The 20,507-nt window shown below is 49.9% G+C and overlaps 1 protein-coding gene across 4 annotated transcripts; it reads right to left on the bottom strand.

Annotated features, from left to right (window-relative positions):
- Nucleotides 1–409: 409 nt before the first annotated feature.
- LOC114216325 (CMRF35-like molecule 7) lies at nt 410–18,183 on the bottom strand. Of its 4 annotated transcripts, none has more exons than XM_028112896.2 (5): nt 17,754–18,181; nt 16,796–17,131; nt 3,891–4,220; nt 2,067–2,154; nt 410–1,412 (listed from the first exon to the last, which is right to left on the bottom strand). In XM_028112896.2, the coding sequence occupies exons 1-5, from the start codon at nt 17,812–17,814 to the stop codon at nt 1,268–1,270; spliced, it is 960 nt and encodes a 319-aa protein (XP_027968697.2). In that variant the 5' UTR covers nt 17,815–18,181; the 3' UTR covers nt 410–1,267. The 4 variants fall into 4 exon arrangements, with proteins under 4 accessions (XP_027968697.2, XP_027968700.2, XP_027968699.2 ...); XM_028112899.2 differs by having other exon boundaries at nt 17,899–18,180; XM_028112898.2 differs by lacking the exon at nt 410–1,412 and adding an exon at nt 2,660–2,800 and having other exon boundaries at nt 2,066–2,154; nt 17,754–18,183.
- Between the last annotated feature and the right edge of the window lie 2,324 nt (nt 18,184–20,507).

Genomic DNA, 20,507 nt, shown 5'->3' with positions numbered 1-20,507 from the left:
CCCATGACCTCCTGAGGCTGAGAACCAGGGCCTACATATGAGGACAAATAACAGGGTGGGCATATCCTCCCAGGACATTCAGAGGGAAACACTCCCCATAGAACCAAGGGCTGGGGCATGGGGGAAAATGGGATGATGTTGCTCAGAGGGCATAAACTTTCAGTTATAAGCTAGGTTCTGGGTTTAGTATAGTTCATATAGTATGATGACCATAGTTAATAATACTGTGTTGTATACTTGAAATTTGCTAAGAGGGTAGATCTGAAGTGTTCTTCCCACATCAAAAAAAAAAAAGATAAATATGTAAAGTGATGGGCGTGTTAATGAAGTAGGTTGTGGTGTTCATTTCACAAGGCGTATATATGTTAAATCATCACTTTGTACCCCTTTAAAAAAATCACATTTGCACTAAATATATACAGTTTTATTTGTCAATTATAGCTCAATAAAGATGCAGGGACAAACAAAGGGAAACATTCCAAACTGGTGTGTTTGTGTGTGTTTGCATGTGGGTAGACACATCTCAAATGGGGCTATTCCTTCTCACGTGAGGTGGCACTCCCTTCGGTGGAAGGACCCATGGCCCCTAAGGCGCAATGTGACCGAGTCCACCCAAATGGACAAATGAAAAAAATGTCATTTATCAGATTTTTAATTATTAAGATTATTGAAACAAATTAATTATGAAGATTATTAAAATATCATCATGTAGGGGAGGCCACCTCATTTCCCTCAGATGGTTTTCCTGACTGCCCTCCCCAACCTTGAAATAGTTTCTGAGGCCCAACTTGACTGGCTTAAGAAAAAACCCTTATAGATCAGAAGCTCAGACATAGAGTGGGCTGATCTGGTCTCAGGAGTGAAGGAGACCAGGGCGTGGGCAGGCTTCCATCTCTCTGTCTCTGTCTGCACCCCTATTGCTTCTCTCTGTGCTTCGGTTGCTCGCTCCGTGCCCCAACTTCTTCCAGCAGAGAGGACACGGCTTGGGTCCCACCCCAGCAGCTCCAACCATGAGCCCCGACCCCACGTTGGGTAGGGTGGGTCATTTGCTATCCGAAGGAGTAGGAACAAGTCCAGGGAGCCATGACACCTCAAGAGGGCCCCAAGTTGTGTCCCTGAGCTGTGCAGAGCCGGGAGGGTGCCCGGCCAGCCCTTCAGCACCCCAGCCTCATCACTGCCTCCCAAGGACCCAGAGGCATTTCTTCCATGGCCTGTGTCTCCTCTGGAAATGGAGTCCGGGGGCAGAAGATTCTGCTCAGCCGCCCATCTAAGGGACTGTGTCTCTGACGAGATCAGAGGACAAGTTCATATAGATGGACGGTCTCTGCTGAGGCCCCTTCAACCAAAGGACAGCACCGACCAATGCGAGCAAGATGGGCACCTTCAGGAACACCAGGAGAATGTAGTGGTGCCTGCAAGAGGGGACAGAGCCGTCAGAGCCCTAGGCCCCCCGGGCTCCCTCACTCCCAGCGCCTGACAAGGGGGAGCATTGGCCAGCCCCACAAAGCTTGTGACCCTGGGCCTGGCAGCCCTACTCCAAAGACTCCCGTGAACCTGCTCAGTGGCTCAACCATGAGGGCTCCTCGGAAGGAACTTCACCTTGTTGGTTTTGCTTTGCTCTGGGCCCACCTTCCTTTCTAATTGCACCTCCTGCAGCTCCCCTTTTCTGAAGTGCATCTCTGCACCTTAGGGTCGCCTGCGACAGGCTGTGTGCCTTTGCCACCCCGAAAATGCCAGTTCCAGGCGACTGAGCCACGCTCCTGCCCCACAGCACCCAGTGCCTCGCACCGTGGGGATTTTGTCTTATCTCCCCTTGGCAAGCTCAAGGTCATCAGGGCTTTTTTTGTTGACAACTGAACATAGAGAAAGATTCTGCAGAGTGGCTTCCTGGGGAGGGTGGAATGGGGAGATGGGGGGTGAGGGGCAACACAGGCAGGAGCGAGTTGGTGGAGGGGATGGCTTTGGGCCTTGACCCTGGCTGTGACTGCTCTGGCATCCCATGAGGGTGCAGACGCAGAGTAGGAGAGGCCCCAGGGAGGGGCAGGGTAAGGACGGGCACCACTCACCTGATATAGGAGTCGGACGGTGCCCCTGCACGGCCGCTGGTGGTTGTTCTAGAGAGCGGGCTCACCCAGGTGCTCAGAATCATGCCCACTAGACACAGGCAGAGTCGGCCACAGGTTATCGGGACAGACGGGGCTCGTGGGCGGCTCCCAGGGTCCTGCCCCTGCCCCCTCCGGGAAGCCACCCTGTCCCTGGACTGGGAAGCTGGATATGGTCCCCAGGCTTCTCCCTTTCTGCTGGGTTTTCTTTTTCTTTTTTTTTTTTTTTAAGATTTTGTTTATTTATTTTAGAGGGAGGTGGAAAGACAGAGGGAGAGGGAGAGAATCTCAAGCAGACTCCCCGTTGAGCACAGAGCCTGACACGGGGCTCTATCTTACCACCCTGAGATCATGACCTGAGCTGAAACCAAGAAGCAGATGCTTAACTGACTGAGCGGCCCAGGTGCCCTCTGCTGAGTTTTCTGAACCACCACTTAGTCACTTTCCATCGACTCGGGTGTGGCAAGAATAAATAAAAAGGAAACAGGAGCCTGCACTGTTGCTCTGGGAGGTGCTTCTGGGGAGAGAGATCCATCTTTCCACTTCTCTCCACTTACCCCTCTAGGTGGGACTTTAGCAAGGGGGGAAACATCGCTGGTCCTCAAGCAGTTCCTGAGCTGGGCTCAAGGACATGTGGTTCTGGAAATGGGGTGCCCAGGTATTGGGGTGATAAGGAAGAGGAGGAGGACTCCAGAGGGCTGGTGAATAAGAGGGCACATTCTGGTTCAGTTGTGAGCAATGGCTGTGATAAATTAAACATCTTTATGAGAAACTATGAAGACAGTTTGTGGTCGGCTACTTGGTCATGGATTCCTGAGACCAGGTTGGCACTGAGTGTCCATGACCTATTTTTTAGTTGAGTCCTGGGCCTGAGGAGACCCCAGGACAGCCAGACGGGTCCCTGATATTGGCATAATGATCAAAGCCTTCCTTTCTCCTTACAGCATCCACTGTTACTTGAGCTCCTTCTTGGGTCCCTCTAATTCCTTGCTTGTTCTTTTTTTTTTTTTAAGTGCAACTAAATTTTTATTAAAAATACTGTCTTTTTACATCTTTCACATTCTATCCATTAGCATTCTTTTTTTCTTTTTAATTTTTTATTGTTATGTTAATCACCATATATTACATCATTAGTTTTTGATGTAGTGTTCCATGATTCATTGTTTGTGCATAACACCCAGTGCTCCATGCAGAATGTGCCCTCTTTAATACCCATCACCAGGCTAACCCATCCCCCTACCCTCCTCCCCTCTAGAACCCTCAGTTTGTCCTTGCTTGTTCTTATGCTGCCAGGGAAAGTAGTGGGCAGGGCGGCTGGGGGCCCAGAGAGGAGAGGCACTGTCGAGTGCCCAGAGCTACTCTGTGTTGGCCAGGTTCTTGGGGTTCAGTGCTGGGACACTTTGGGCTTCCCCAGGTGTCCCCCCTACCCCTCTCTGTGTAGTGACGGGTCTGGAGTATGACTACCAGTGACCACTTCCTGGAGCAATGCCCTGGGATCCAAGGCATCCAAGGTCCACCTATACCTCTGATGAGAGACTGTGGGGCTGCCAGGGTTGTGGGTCCCCAGGAGAGCTGGCCTGGGCCAGGGGCAAAAAGGCATGGTGCACATCCCCACCCCTACCCCAAGACTTGCCAGGCTTGTGTGCATCAGCCAGATACCTCAGGTGACCTCAGGGACTGTGATGGGGACCCTGTTCTCAGGTACTCAGCCATTTCCCTTCTGCCCTTGGGGAGGGGAAGCAGAAGTCCTCACTCTTTCTGTCCTGAGCATGATAAGAAAGTTCTTACCTGGGTCAATGGTCACTTTGATAGATGTCCCAAGGTCGGGTCCATGTCTGCTAATCCCACACCAGTAAGTGTCTGTGTCATCTTGCCGGACATCCTCCATGGTCACCGTGAACAAGAGGTGACTCTGGTTGTCCTTGATGGACACACGGTCTCTCTTCATTACTTGCTCTGATCCATTGGTTTGAACGAGGATCTGGCATGATGTCCAGTCTGCTCCGCGACACCACCACTTCTCATAAGTCTCCCAATCTGCTGTATAGTTACACTGCACACTCACCGAGCCCCCTTCTAGACCCCTCACGGACCTTGGGCCTTGGATGGAGAAACAGCCTGGAAAACAGAATCCCAAGATACAGCTCCTACCACTTTGAGCCAGGCCTGGCCTGGGAGCCCCATGGGCTCAAGTGGCCCCAGGTTGGTGTCCAGGGACTGAGCCAGGGTCTGGGCCTTTGCAGCCACTTCCTAGCTGACCTGAAAGATCTGCCTCCTCTGTCCAGCTTCCCCATCAGCTCCCGCGGTGATAATGTCCGGCCTCTTCGGTCCTCACTTCCCTGGTCCTGCCCACAGTGCCACCCCTCCTGACTTTCTTTTTTTTTTTTTTAAAGACTTTATTTATTTGACAGCGAGAGACGGAACACAAACAGGGTGAGTGGGAGAGGGGGAAGCAGGCTTCCCGCGGAGCGGGGAGCCCAACGTGGGGTTCGATCCCAGGACCCTGGGATCATGACCTGAGCCGAGCCGAAGGCAGTCGCTTAATGACTGAGCCACCCAGGCGCCCCACCACTCCTGACTTTCCAACACTGTCTTTCTTGGCTTTGAAACTCTTTCCTCATCCACTGTCCTCCTTCTCTGACTACTCATCTCTGAGGCCTCTACTGATGTCTCTTCCTCCCTCTTTAAATCTTGGTGCAAAAATGGTATGTTGGTAAATACTTAAAAACTAGCCCTCTGGGAAGAAAATCTCCACTTGTAGCATTTTCCAGTTTCTGTAGTGTAAATATTCCCACCCCGGTTGCTCTCAGGCAGTCAGTGCAATGTCACTGGACACACAGCTAAGAAGAGTCAGTTCTTGCAAACCAGTGTGAACCAGCCCCAGAGCACTGCAGAGGGAGCCCAGGGGTCCCTCTCCAGTCCTCATTTTGCCCCACTTTATTACACCCCCATGGAGGGATTCTCCCTTCCTCTGATTTTGGTTATTGCCAACATGCTGATGGTTCCCCAAATCCATGTTTGTGGCCCACATTCTTTCCTTAGCTCCAGCCTACTCTTTCCAAATACACACTGTACATCTCTACCCCAAAGTCAATAGTCACAGGACTAAATCCACCCTGAACTTGGTCTGCTGCAGTATTTCCTCTCTCCCTTGGAGGGCTCACGTGGTGGACTACCAAAGGTCTGTCGGGGAGTGGGACGGGTTAGGGACAAGCACAAGTGGAAAGGGTATCATGCTGCTCTGGGGTTTGACTCCAGTCAAGCTGACTGTATGTGGCTGGACAGACACTCTTTGCCCTTGGCAATGACCTCTTGTGCCTTGATCACATGGAACTGAACAAACAGGGAGAAGCAGAGAAACACAGTGGAAGCATCTCCTGACTGTCTTAGTCCCAGAGCCTCAGGGTCAGGCCAGGGGGGTGGGGATTGTCTCCATGGGGCCGCGGGAGTCAGGTCTGTTGCACCAGGAAGGTGCACCTCCTCACACCCTGTACCTTCTTCCTGATAAGATAAAAAAGAGTTAGTGTCAGAGTCAAAGGGAGAGTGGAAGATGCTACGTTGCTGGCGTGGAAGATGCTACATTGCTGGCTTGGAAGACAGATAAAGAGATCATGAGCCAAGGAATGTGGGCAGCCTCTGGAAGCTGAAAAGCGTGAGAAAGCAGATTCTTCCCTAGAACCTCCAAAGGGAATACAATCTTGTCTACACTTTGATTTTAGCCAGTAAGACCATTTTGGACATCTGACTTTCAGAACCATAAGATAATAAATTTTGTCATTTCAGGCCACTAAGTTTATGGTCATTTGTTACAGCAGCCATTGGAAATAAACTTAGTATTCCACCAGCAGAACTAACTCTACTCTCTTCAAACCAACAGCATTACTAGCGCACCTGACAGAGAACTTGGTATCTCCATTGATCCCGTCCTTCCCTTCTCCCTCTACAACTGATTGGTTAGTCATTTAGTCAACTCTACCTCAAAAATACTTCTCAAAATGATTTCCTTTTTCCCTCCCCTACTGTCACGGCTCATGATGACAGCATGACATAGCAGAAAGAGAGTGAATTTGGACACAGAAGGCACGTCTACCACATACTACTTGGGAAATCTTGGGTAAGCTACTTCACCTCCCTGGGTCTTTCTTCTTTATTCGCAAAATGGCTATGCTACTTTCCACTTTGCAGGTTGTTGTAAGACTTGGGTATGTGTCAAACCGCAGATACTCTTTTGGAATATCAGTGAGAGCCTGTCACCAGGTCAGGAGCTCATCTGGTGTCTGGATCATGGCCGTAGCAAATCCAGAAAGGCTTCTCCAGCTCCTGTCGCACTCCTTTCTTCAATGTCCTCTGCATGTCATTGCTGGAGTTATGTGCTGAAATTGTCCCCACCTTGTCCTCAGCTGCACTTTTCATGAGCAGGATTTCAGGATCTCTTCGGCAGCCACTCCCCACTGCCTCAGAATGATTTAAAATGCTTTCGTTGGGCATTCAACTTCTTTTTTTTCCCCTTCTAGATCCAAGTTCTCTGACCAGCACCATTTCCTGCTCCTCCCTGCTTTCCACTGGACCTTATAACCTACCCCCACTTTTCTCTTCCTCTGAGCCTGATGAGCCTTCCCAGGTGCTATGTCACTGCTCATGTCCTTCCTTCCACCTGGAAACCCTTCTCCGAGCCCACCCTGCCTACTGACCACCTTATTCCCTTTCCCAACTACAATTGCTTCCTCCCGTTGCTCCACACCCCTATAGGAACCTGAGTGCCACACTGGTATTTTGTTACTACTACCAGTCTCTCTCTCTGTCTCCCTTACTAGGACGTTCTGTCCTGAAGGGCAGAGACTTTGGGTTTGTGTTCTCTCTCTTCCCCAGCCCCTGTCCCCATGTCTTGCATGGTATCTGGATTCTGGAAGGTACCAATAAATTTTATGATTGTTTTTGCAAAGGCGCTGGCTGTCATGATCTTGGACATAATAATTTTGATTCTGGCGTGGACTATAATTTCCACACCAGGGGACACAAGTATAAGGCTGCTAATTGCGGTGCTAATGTAACACACAATAGACTCTGGAAGCAAATTCAACCACCATTACCTGGAGATCAGGCTAATAAATTGCCGTCCACCCATACCAACATTAAAAGAAGAAGACAAATCACAAATAATAATAGGGAAGATGTCCCAGATACGTTATAGTTAGGTTTTTTAAAAGTTGCCTAACAGAGTGTTTGGATTCCATTTCTGTGGTTTTTCTGTGGTGCATGCATAGAAAAAATTGAGTACTAAGTGTTGTAAACTCTTAACAGTGGTCACTGCTGAACCTGGGATTTGGGGTGAAATTTCCCTTTCTAAATCATACATTTCTATTATGTGTAAATGCTTACAATATCATTAACTGATAAAAACAACTAAGAAAAAAATTTTACTAATTGAAAGGACTCAATTAGGAAAAAGATTGCTAAGAGACAGAAATTGATGTCAATGAAAATCAAATACAAGAGTTGGCAGAAAGGGTGGTTTTCTTTCTTAAGACAATAATAGCAACAACACAGCTATGATCCAAAGCTGGGGGCCAGTTAGATGGTATTTTCCAACAATCAGAAACAGGATTAGAGATGTTGCTGCTTCAAAATAGAAGTTTCATCAATCCCAACTTTGCTAATTTAATCTGTCAGTAAAGCGTTCATAATGTGATTTGGCTTGTTTTTGAAAAAATATGTGGGAAGTTTTCATAAACACAGACTGTGATGGGGAGAACTATTAATCAGGTCTCTGTGTTTTGTCAAGAGTTGGTCTGATTGAAGGTGGAGATGCTAGGATGGCAGTCAGCTGGGAGCAAGACTCAGGAACAGGGCCAGTGGGTTTTAAAAGCATAAGGCTGTTTGAATCTCAATTTTTCCTTTCCCTGACTCTGAGATTGTAACCTCTGTCCTTCATGTCAATCCTTCAGGAAAGTTTGCCCCATGTGTACCACCCTTGTGTGAATAACATTGTGTCAAAGTCAAGAAAACAGTTGAGCTCCCTGTCTTGGCTGATAGCAAGGCAACCAAGGGGAGAGCTCAGAGCAGAGGGGCTCATGGGGTGTGGGATGTGCAAAGGGGTTGGAGCCCACCTTGTTTTGCACAGATGGGGCAGGGCGTCCCTGCTGGTATCCCCATGCAGCCTTGCCAGCTCAACTGCCGAAGAGTAATTGCTGGGGTACAGGTCTGTGCTCCTGTTCCCCCACTTGCAAACACTCACTGAGCACCCATGATGCCAGTGTCCTACCTTCCCCTCAGGGCTGCTGCAGGACTGTGTGACAGAGCCGACAGGAACGTCCTACTGGAAGCTGGGTCATTCCGACTTCACTCCATCCACTTTCTCTCCTTTTCATTTCACAGAAGTAACCCCAGAGCATCTAAAGGCAGTCTGTTAGTGGGGTGGCTTGTCTCGCATCACTGGCTACTTCACCCCCTTCCCTCATGAACTTGCAGAGGAGGAGGGACACCCTGTCTTGTTTCTGCAGCCAAGCCACCCTGCCCAAAGCCACAGAACAGCCACTGTGGGTCTCAGCCTTCATCTAGGGGTGAAGACTCTTTGTGTCAGTGTGTGCATATAAGGGACACTGTGTGTGAGTGTGCATGTGCTCATGAGTGTGTGTCTAACTCTATATGAGTGTGTGAGCACACAGATGTGAATGGGAGCATGACTGCATGTGGGTGTGTGCGTCTGACTCCATTGTATGAGTGCGTTGTGTGTGGGAGCCCAGGCAGTTCACCCTTCCCCTTGGCCTCCGGGTGAGCTGGATGTTGGGGTTAAGAGAGGGAGCAGATGGGGGTCTGCAAAGCTAGAGTCCAGGGGGAGAGGCAGACTTTCTGAACTCTTATCCTTTGGGAATTCTGGGCTGTTCAGAGTCCTGCCTAAGGGGTGTAGTGGTCACAGAGAAGCCACTGCCCGCCCCACCCATCTACAGGTATCATCACGGGACTTCTGTCACTGATAAAAATCAGAAATGGCCTTGACAATTTGAGAATGACCACAGCCCTTGTCTATTTACATCTGATCTGAATAGCAGGGTCCCCCAACATTACAGCTAGGAAAGGCATCAGAGAAATTCCATTCACATCAGAAATCCAGGTCTTAGAACAAGGAGGGGGCTTGCCCGTGTCATGCGCTCTCGTCAGGACTGGAACTCCAGTCTCCCAACTCCCTGGCTATGCCCTTTTTGGGGAACCCCTGTGGACCAGTCTGTTTTGCTAGAAGGTCTGTCTCCCGGCTCATAGAGAAGGCTGTGTGTGACCCACATGCACAGCATACATTGTGCAAACTTTTGGACTGACCCTAATGTCCTCTTGGTGTGTGCAGTAGCTTTCCACAGAGAAGATACATGACCCCCTCCCATCTCCCTCCTGGGTCCCTGAGCACTTTTCTCTTTGAAAGGCTCGGTTCCTGGGCATGGCGTCCAATCTTGTGCGTTTCCAATCTCACAGCCAACCAGTCGCCCCAAGTCCCCTTGCACACTGAGGGCCCCTGTGCATGAATGCACCATCCTTTCTCAAGTCTCCATATCTTGGTCAAGCAGTCCTCTCTCCCTGGAATGCTCTTCTCCCTTCTCTGCTTGAAGGGCTGATCCATTTCTTCAAGGCTCATCCAATGGATGGTGTCTGTATGGCCTTCTGTATCTCCTTCAGCCAGACCTGGTTGGGCCTCTGAGCACCCCTCCATCAATGCCTGCCATTGGGTTGCTCTTTATCTGCACATCTCACCCACTGAGCTGTCTGGGGTCCCCTTTCTAATGGCCGGCCCTGTTCCTTTTTTCCCTTCAAGTCCTCAGGACCTGGTGAATGCCTGGCACAAAGTAAGAACCCAGTGTGCTTTTGCTGAATTAATTAACAAAACCACCTCTCATTTCCCCAGATATGACACCTCCCCTTCTGCCTGGGATAGCTCTCGGTCCCCTGCCCTGCCCCAGGGGGACCAACTCCCCAGAGCCCCCACTGCACTCACCTGGGAGGCTGAGCAGGAGAAGAACTAGCCACAGCCACATGGTCCTGCCTCCCAGGCTCCTTGCCCCTCTGCCGACAACTGGAGAGCACACTCGGATCCCAGATGGACTCTCACAGCTCTGCCTGAGCCCAAGCTTGCACTTTGCTTGGACTGCCTTTGATTTCTGACCCACTCACTTCCTTTTGTAAAGTATTTCCTGCTTTTAATTATTCAGCAAATTGAGTGTCATTTCTTGGAAGGGCTGGGGCACAGGACATAGAAGTCGCCGCCACATAGGAAAGAGGAAACCGGACTGTGTGGAGTGAGGAGGGGCAGGGTATGTGTCTGCAACAAGGGCAGAGCAGGGGGCATCTGGCCTACCAGGCTTTGGGTCCAAAGGGTACAATAGTCTGGGTGTCAACTCCAGAAATGTTTCTCTACCACAGCAATGGGTCCCAGCAGCAGGGAACAGCACCTCCTTCCCACTCAGGTGTCACATGAGCAAGCTTGGCATACTTGGAGATGCATTTGTCCAGGTGTTATAACCAAGGGCATAAAAGTGCAGGCTGGAGGATCAGACAGACATGGGCTTTAACCCTGAGCACCACTTACAAGCTGTGTGAGCATGGACAACTTACTGAACTTTTATGAGCCTCAGTTTGCGTATCTGTAAACTGGGTTGTGATGGGAATAACAAAAGAGTTGTTATGGGAATTAAGTGACAAAAAGTGTGTGAAGCTCTGAGGACACAATCCTGGGATCTGTATTAGTGTTCAGGGCAAAACTTCAGATGCTCGATGAAGAGTCGCACAAAATAAGCCCAGAGCAGAAAGCTGAGAGAGAGAAGGCTGATGGACTGGGTTTCCTCACTAGTAAAGGCAAATTCTAGCCTTAACCTGACATAATTTAATTAGCATCCTGATTTATAACCCAGTAGCTAAAATTCTTAAAGAACAGCTTTGGGAAACAGATGAGTGTCTGGCCTGGTGTCCAGGCCAGACTATGGAGGGAGGAGGTCTTCCTGGAGGTCCTGTGGTTGGGGACACATTCAAAAGGGGGCTCAGTCCTGTAGAGACGCAAATCATATTACAAATTGAAATCAAAACATACTGGCATAAAAACATATAGATCAGAATTGAGGGGTGCCTGGCTGGCTCAGTTGGAAGAGCATGTGACTCTTGATCTTGGGGTTGTGAGTTCAAGCCCCATGTTGGGTGTGGAGATGACTTAAATAAATGAAACTTAAAAAAAATATAAACATATAGACCAGAATTGAAAACCTACAAATAAGCTCCCACATATAAAGCCAACTAATATTTGACAAGGGAGCCAAGAATAACCAATGGGGGAAAGTATAGTCCCTTCAAGAAATGGTGAAAGGAAAACTGGAGAAGAATGAAACTGGACAGTTCAGAAATATTAACTTAAAATGAATTAGGACTTAAATGTAAGACCCAAAACTGTGACACCTATAGGAGAAAACAGGGGAAAAGCTCCTTGACATTAGTCTTGGCAGTAATTTTTAGATGTGACACCAAAAGCACAAGCAATGAAAGCAAAAATTAGTAAGTAGGACTGCATCAAATTAAAAACTTGTGCACAGCCAATGGAAACAACCAATGAAATAAAATAAAAAGATAACCCACAGAATGGGAGGAAATATTTGCAAATCATATATCAGATAAGGGGTTAATATTCCCAAATATTAAAGAGCTCATACAACTCAATAACAACAACAACAAAATAACAATTCCTATAATATGATTGGTCTCGTTTTTTGAAAAATATGTCAGGGGTCCCTGAGTGGCTTGGTTGGTTAGGTGGCTGACTCTTCATTTTGGCTCATTTCACGACCTCAGGGTCCTGGGATCGAGCCCCGTTTTGGGCTTGGCACTCAGTGGGGAGTTTGTTTGAGGATTCTCTCTCTCCCTCTCCCTCTACTCTCTCTCAAATAAATAAATAAATAAATCTTTAAAAAATAGATTAAAAGCAAAAATATGTGGAAGTTTTCATCACAAACTGTGATGGGGAGAACTATTAATCAGGTCTCTGTGTTTTGTCGAGAGTTGGTCTGATTGAAGGTGGAGATGCTAGGATGGCAGTCAGCTGGGAGCAAGACTCAGGAACAGGGCCAGTGGGTTTTAAAAGCATAAGGCTGTTTGAATCTCAATTTTTCCTTTCCCTGACTCTGAGATTGTAACCTCTCTCCTTTATGTCAATCCTTTGGGAAAGTTTGCCCCATGTGCACCACCCTTGTGTGAATAACATTGTGTCAAAGTCAAGAAAACAGTTGAGCTCCCTGTCTTGCTGATAGCAAGTGGCAAAGGACACACAAAGCGGGCCAAAGACAATCAAGGGAGAGCTCGGAGCGGAAGGGCTCGTGGGAGTGTGGGATGTGCAAAGGGGTTGGAGCCCCCTTGTTTTGCACAGATGGGGCAGGGCGTCCCTGCTGGTATCCCCATGCAGCCTTGCCAGCTCAAGCTCTGAAGAGTAATTGCTGGGGTACAGGTCTGTGCCCTGTTCTTCTACTTGCAAATGCTTACTGAGCACCCACTCACCAACTCCTTCACACGGGTTTCCATTCCTCCACATTCTCACCAATGCTTACTCTCTCTTGTCGTTTTGGTGATAGCCATTCTGACAGGTATGAGGTGATGTCTCATGGTGGTTTTGATTCACCTTTCCTTGACAATGAGTGATGTTGAGCACCTTTTTACGTACCTATTGTCCATTTATATGTCTTCTTTGGAAAAATGTCTACTCAGTTCCTCTGCCCATTTTTTTTTAAGAGAGAGAGAGAGTGAGAGAGCAGGAGTGGAGGGGAAGGGGAAGAGGGAGACGGAGAGAACCTAAGCAGGCTCCATGAGGTCAGTGTGGAGCTTGATGTGGAGCCTGACATGGGACTTGAGCTCGTGTTGGATGAGAAAATCATGAGTTGGACCCTTAACCAACTGAGCGACCCAGGCACCCCTCTCTGCCCATGTTTTAATTAGATTGGCCAAATGATACAAACTTCCGATTATAAGATGAATACATTCTGGACACCTAATGCATAGCATGGTGACTACAGATAATAATATTCTATTATACACTTGAAAGTTGCTAAGAGAGTAGATATTAGATGTTCTCACCACAAAAAAGAAATGGTAGTGATGTGGCTTCCTGGCGATGTTAGCTAACCACACAGTAGTAATCAGTTCACAATATATGTGCATCAAATCAACATGCCCTAAATGTTCAGCTCACAAAATATTATATGTCAGTTATATCTAAATAAAGCTGGAAAAAAATAATAAAAGTAAACTTCGGGACTGCTAAAAAATATGTTTATAGTTTGAAAATGTATATGCATATATATGGCAAACCCATGAAGTAAACAAGGAGAACATGAATGTAAAATTCATAGTTGGATTTCTCAGAGGGGAGCTTGGGACTTCAAAATATTAACGATGTTTCTTATTTAAGCTATGAGGTGGGCACCCAAGGGTTGAAGAGTATTCAAGGTTTAAGGAGTAAGCATTTATTGGGAACATTCTTTGTGTCTATGATACACTGCAGAGAAAGTTACAAAAAGGTTACTGAATATTCGGAAAGAAATACGGAAAATAGCTGGATGTATTGGTCAAAAGGCCATTCCTAACCATCAGATGGGTTGTGTTCCTGGACGGGTCATCAGTGGGCAATTGGTGTTACTGGATTCAAGATGATGACACCTCCCCCCAGAGCCCCTCTGAGACCTGTTCACTCAGAGGACAGCACTGAGCATGCTCAGGAGCAGGGGCACCTCCAGGAAGACCAGGAGCCGGAAGTAGAACCTGCTGAGCAGGGACCTCTGGGGGACACGGTGACAGGCAGTGAGCCACATCCTCAGGGAGATGCCCTGGTACCCTCCACTTTCCTTCTGTCCCTGTGCCCATGTCCTGAGGCTACAACAGTCCATACACAGATCAGTCCCAGGAGGTCCCATGGGTGGGGCAGCCCCACACAACAGACACGCCTGTGACCTTTAGCCTAACAATTGCTCTTGAGACAGGATGTGGACATGGAGAGGGCCTGGCTATTGGAGTGACAGGAGGGAGACCCCAGGGAGCAGGCAGGATGTGGGCCAGGAAAAGGGTTCTACGTAAACCATCCCCATTGGGATGGTCCTGTCTCAGGACCAGAAATCAGTGCTGGGTTTTTTTGTCTGATGTCTGCTCCCCACGAATAGTGTTTCCCATGAGGGATCAGAAATGTGTGCTTTAGTCCCAGGGAGGATCTGGCACCTGTGCGGTGCCTCCAAAACCTTGGCCTTGAAATTCAATAGTTCATGATGGAGGGAATGAATGACCCCACTCACCTCTCCTCTCCCTTAGAGGCCTGGTCTTCAACGGGATGACTCCCTGGCGAGGGCCTGGGGTAAAGGGGGAGCGGAAAAGAGAGCCCAGGGGCCCCCAGAGCACCTGGCTGACCTGGGCTGGGTCCTGAGGGCCCCTGTTGCAAAACACTTGCACTTGCTTTTCCCTGTCTCTGGATCCCGATTTCTGTAGATACCTGAGTGATGGCTCCCCAAATCCTACAGGTCTCCAGGAAATGTCCTCTCACCAGCCAGGCCTCCCTGATCATTGTGTATTAAATAGCAATCGCACCACCCTGAAACTCTCCCACACATGCTCTCCCCGACCCATGTGTACTATTGCCTTCAAGCATTCATCACGAACTGGCATTACTTCTATTGATGAATGTGTTAACTTCTTCATTGTGTGAATTTCCCAACTATTGTCAGAGCAGGATTGTGTCTAGGTGGCCCAGGGCTGTATCCCTAGAAGAGCACCTGGCACTTGGTAGGACTTCCACAATTTGGTGTGGAGTTGGTAAATAAGTGAGGGACCTAGGCCAAGACAGTCACGCCCACGTTCCTCAGCCCTCTGTGCTGCCTAGAAATCACCCAGGTGTCAAAGTTCTCCAGCTGCTAGCCCCTTACCCAGGATGTTGACCGGAATTGGGGGACTCCTGCAGAGTCGTGGTGCTCCACGTGGAGGCTGGCAGGGTCCTGTGAAGACCTGGGGTCCTGGCTGGGGCCTGCAGTGAGGATTGAGGGAGAAGCCTGTGTCAGGCCTGCTTCCTCCCCCGGGCTCTCCCACTCTCTGTCAGCTGTCTGACTCTGAATCACCTGATCCTGGTCATTCAGGCCATCTGGACAGATGTCCTGGCTCCACATCCCCCCACAGCCACACCCAGTCTGACTGGCACTCAGGCCCTCCCCTGGCCCCTTCTCCAGGTGCACCCTGCCCAGGTGGGCGATTTCAGAGGCAGAGTCGTCCTGCTCACCGGGGCATGTGAGAGTGTGTGGAAAGAGCAAGGGCTCCGGGCTCAGCCACCCCGCACCTTATTTACCCTGGCAGAGGATGGGGTGAGCCTTACTCTGTAGAGATTGATCCAGAGCTGGGGGTGGGACAGGCAGGGTCCTTAGGCAGGGCTGATGTCTGGAGTGAGAATCATGCAACAGGGCACTCAGCGGAGTCTACACTGAATGGTGGGACCCTGGCACTCAATGCACTCAGGCCCCAAACTGTCAGCCAGACCTGTGAACCTGGGGTGCCACAGGACAGAAAGATAGACAGAAAGAAAGATCTAGAGAGACAGACACACATCCGGGGGACCCCATAGAATGTGGCCTGTCCTGAAGCCAACTGGACAACTGGCTTTCCCTCACCCCGCTGGTGGTGTCCGAGGATGCTCAGCCACTCACTGTTAAATAGGATCTCACAAAGGGCCTGGGAGGGAAATGTCCCATGTGAGTGAAACGAAGACCTACAAGAAGGACCTCGGAGGAACCAGGGACACCATCAGAATAAGAACACAGGATAAAAATCTACCCACTTAGATGGATGATCTCCATATGGTTCTTAGGAAACAAAAACAGGGTTCTAGTAAAGAATTCTTTGCAGCACAAGGAAGTATATTTGGGGCCATAAGACCTGAGAACTCATTTTTCTCATCCTTCTTCTCCTTTGTCTGAGGGGAGCTCAGAAAACCCCTGTGGGGACAAGAGGCCAGAGGGGGATGGGGAGGGTCAAGCCGCGGGGGCAGGGAGGTCCCCAAATGCTCACAGAAACCCCACATCAGGGTCTGGGGCTCCTTCCTGGGGCCCAGTTCAGGCTGCCGCAGACCCCCAGGATCACAGCGTTGAGGCTGGTGCCTCAGGAACCATCCATGCCACACTGATGTCCTGTTAGAGCCCGAGGTCATGGGCAGCCAGTAAGGGAGAAGAGCAAATGCCCTAGGAGTTCCATTCCCCATTGGGAGGACAGAGAGCAGTCCAGGAAGAGATTTGGGTCCCCTTCAGCATGGATAGGACCCTTGTCAGGACAGGAAGGCAGCTGACCCCAGACTCAGGCCCATCCCCACTGCCCACCCTGGTAGAGCTTTATGCGTGAGAGTGTGTCAGGGTGGGGCACATGGAAGTGCCTAGGACAGCCAGAGGTGTGCATGGGCTTGTGTGAGTGTGCAGACAACACAATGCTTGCACACACAAATACACACACACATAGACACACAGACATATGCATAGACACAACACACACACACACACACACACACACATACATGCACATCCCCTGTGTCACCCACCCCATTTTCATTCCACTCTTCTATCCCACAACCCACCGCTTTCGTGCTGGGGTCAGGGTGATCAGCCCCAGTCTCAGGCAGCCCTGGTGCTGGCGCTGGGGGAGGGGGTTTCACAGCTCACCTGGGGTCACAGACACCACAACGAGGAAGGTGGGGTCGAGGAAATATCCTGGGAGCCATGATGTAACGATTCCACACCAGTATGTTCCTGCATCACCTTCTGTGAGGTTCTCCAAGGTCACTGTGAAGGTGAGGTTGGCGGGATGGTCCCTGATGGACACACGGCCGTTACTCTCTTCTATGTCTGCCTCTTTGGTCTTTACAGTACTCCACACACATGGGCTTTTGCACCAGTATTTGACCATCTCTCTGAATTTCTCCTCATACTGACACTGCACGCTCAGAGATCCGCCCACGGTGCCCGTCACGGAGGTGGGGCCACTCAGACACCAACAGCCTGGAAAACACAACCGAGTGTGGTCCCTCACCAGATGAGCCTGGGTCAAGGGGATCTGGGGTCATGGTGGCCCTGGATACCCCAAAAGGATCTCAGGGACTGGAGGAGGCCTTCGCAGGAGACAGACGTTTCCTGAGATTAGAGGGGGAAGAGGTAGCTCCCTACCCACAAAGTGGCACAAGGAGAGGGTGCTCAATGTGTGTGTGTGTGTGTGTCTGTCATGCACCAAGATCTCCTTTCTGACTGTGACCCTACAGTAATGGTGGTCACAGGCGCCCCTCTCCTCAGAGTTGCTCTGTCCACTATAGTGGATTGAACTCACCCGCTTCATGCTCTAAATGCTCCTGGTCACTGCTGGGGCAGTGCTGGCCGATCGTAGAATGTTCTCTGCTCTCCCTCCTCCCTCCCAGGTCCTGCTTCCCTCCCCATGGGCCGCCCCCCACACACACTCTGACCACAAGGAAGTGACATGTCACTTGTCCATTGTCAGTACTCTGCCCCGAGAGTCACAGTAGAGTGGACTTTCCAAAGAAGAAAGACTCCTGTGTCCCTCCCCTGTCTCCCCTGTCTCCTTCCTTCCCACTCAGGGCACACTTCCCTGCCCAGGCTCAGCCCTGCTCACCTGGGACCTGCAGAAGGAGCAGAGCTACAGGCAGCCAAGGCCTCCCATCCCTCGGGGTCATGTCTCCAGCACAAAGGTCACCCACAGCAATGCCAGGTCCCTGATTTCAAGCCACCTCCCAGATGGTCCAATCTCCACGACCCACTTCTGCTTTTTGAGGCCTCTTTGCTTTCTCGTCAACCTGTGTTGGTCTCACAATCTTCTTCCACGTTGACTCAAGCTGGTCGAGGTGCCAGAAGCTAGGGGAGGGGAGCACCACAGGCTGAGACAGAGTCCTGGGTCGGGTGCCCCGGGCTCCTCTCAATCCTGATGACAGGACAGCTCCTGGTCAAGGACTGGATTGGGATTGCCATCCTCTTAAGCAGACAACATCTGCTCCTCTCTCTGTCCACACTCGCCCCACACAATGGAGCCGCAATGGAACATTTCCTCCTCAGTGGAGCTTCCTCACCGCCATGACATGTCACTTCCTTGTGGTCAGGAGGGACCATGTCCGGGGTGGAGCCCCAGTAGCCCATCTTCTCAGGCATCGGTGGTGCCTGCAGGGATGTTAGGAACCCCTAGGCTGCAGCTCCAAGCACCCACAGTCCCCATGGGACCCCTGCTCTCCTCTGGCCACACAAGTTGGCACTGTGAACTCAGATGCCTTCAAAGGTCCCATTAGGGTTCTGGATTCCTAACCAGGGTACAAATCCCCCAGGCTGCGCTTCCCTCCTGTGTGTTTCTCTGTTCTCAAGACATGGACATGGAGCAGCCGTCACGAACCCCGTGAGCACCTCACATTTGACCCTTCTTTGCAAAGTCCACTCTACTGTGACTCCCAGGGCAGAGTACTGGCAATGGACAAGAGGGTCCAGAGATTGAAGGAGCTGATGGGACGATGGGGAAATGTGAAGCTGAGACTGGGCTGCTCCTCTCCATCCAGTGGCACGAGGGACCGTTGTGTAACAAGAGGGTGGTCTGCCAGAACACTAGCTGCTGGTGGCCCTTTTGGGTTCACAGTGGTGACCGGGGACCACTTCAAGGTTCAGAGTTGGGGGATGGTCCTTGCCAGGAGGTGGGGAGGTTGTCCTAACTCAGAGTGGCGTGTTCTCATGACATGATGGGTTTGGGGTGAGTTTATGCTGGAAATGGTAGGGAGGCAGGCTAAGGTGCAGGGCCTGACATCTTGCCTGGGTAAAGCCAGGTCCTCAACTTTGTCACGCACAACCAGGTCTATCAATTTTCCCCTAAACACTCTCTCCCCAGATCTGTTCCTCCTCCACACGATCTTATCCAGATCAAAGGGAACAATATTCCCAGAGTTATTGCAACTAGACCCTGTCACCCGGGATTCCTCTCTCTGTCATTCCCCACTAATGCTTCCTCTGGTACTGTGCATCTGCCCATATCTCCTCTTCCTCCTGACGTTACAGCCCTCCTCTCTCCTCTTAGTGCAAGGGTGACATCCCTCTTCTTCCCAGTCCCCTCAGGCCTTGTCCTCCCTCTGTTCCACTCTTCAGCAAGAGAGTACTTCAACAAAATCAGGAGTAGCCCGTACACCCTTTTGTCCCCTGCTCTTCAGATGAAACCCACTCTCCTTGCTTGGCTTACATGGCCTGAGTGGGACCAGCCAATTATGGGTTCTGCATTTCTATCTTGCTCCCCCACCTCAATGTGCCCCGTGCTCCAGCCACAGTGCCCATCCTTCCCCAGGGCCAATGTCTGCAACCAATTCAGTCTTTATTCATTCACTCAATCACTCATTCACTCTTGAAGTAAACATTTATCATAAGCCGCTTGCCCCTCCCCTTGGATCCTTTGTCCACCTCTTCTCACTGCTTATTCCTTCTTACTCTTTAGAGTTCACCTTGGATGCCACTCCCTCAGAAAGTCATCCCTGATCACCCTTCCTAGGGGTCACCCTGTTGTCTCAATCACCAACCCCCATTTGTTTCCTCCGTAGCTCACCAAACCTTGTTAGTGTGTTTCTATTGGTGGTTTCTGTGCATCTCCCTACTAGGATAGAGCTCATATCATAGCAGCAATCCGGGCCTGTTTTTCATCACTGAATGACCTGGTGGCCATCTACAGTATGGGACAAATGGTCGGCTTATGATAAATGTTTACTTCAAGAGCGAATGAGTGATTGAGTGAATGAATAACGACTGAATTGGCTGCAGACATTGGCCCTAGACAAGTGTGGTCCAGCTAGATTTGATATCTATCGCGGCATTTCACATTCCTCCAAAACCCAGTGGCAGTAAACAACATTAATTATCTCACACTTCCTGAGAGTCACAAATCTGAGAGTGGCTTATCTGGGTGGTTGTGGCTCAGGATGTCTCTTTCACAAAGTTGTGGTCAAGATATTGACCAGGCTCTGCTCATTGGATGGCTGGGCTGGCCTGGAGGATCTGCTTCAGAGTTGACACGCTCACATGGTTGTTAGCAGGAGTCCTTAGCTCCTCGCCCAGTAGAACTACTTTAGTGTCTTCATGATATGGCAACGAGTTTCTCCCAGAGTGTGTGATCCTAGAAAGAGCAAGGCATAACATATTTATGATTTCTCCTTGGAAGTCGTATACCATTGCTTCTGCCATATCTGTGGACCACACACCCACCTGATACAATGTAGAGGACCCCTGCCAAAGGATGTGGATATCTGATCTGAGTGGTGGCCATGAAAGGATATCACTTTCTACAACGTCAGTGAGCTGTGTATTTAGGACATGTGCAATTTCCTGTTCTCATGTTCCACTCTAATAAAAATGA

This window comes from Eumetopias jubatus, unplaced genomic scaffold, assembly GCF_037043125.1.
Source record: "Eumetopias jubatus isolate StellerSeaLion01/CBP00866 unplaced genomic scaffold, mEumJub1_p1.0 scaffold_10, whole genome shotgun sequence".
In the NCBI taxonomy this organism is placed as follows: Eukaryota; Metazoa; Chordata; class Mammalia; order Carnivora; family Otariidae; genus Eumetopias; species Eumetopias jubatus.
This window is presented reverse-complemented; position numbering and strand designations above follow the sequence as displayed.

Bases quoted from the DNA above. Each gene is read 5' to 3' on its own strand.
- LOC114216325 (XM_028112896.2), bottom strand. From the start codon at position 17,814: ATGACCCCGAGGGATGGGAGGCCTTGGCTGCCTGTAGCTCTGCTCCTT. The intron at 4,221-16,795 runs GTGAGCTGTGAA...TCTGTTTTCCAG, and splicing joins TGTGGTGTCTGTGACCCCAG to GCTGTTTCTCCATCCAAGGC. The intron at 2,155-3,890 runs GTAAGAACTTTC...GCCTGTGTCTAG, and splicing joins CAAAGTGACCATTGACCCAG to TGGGCATGATTCTGAGCACC.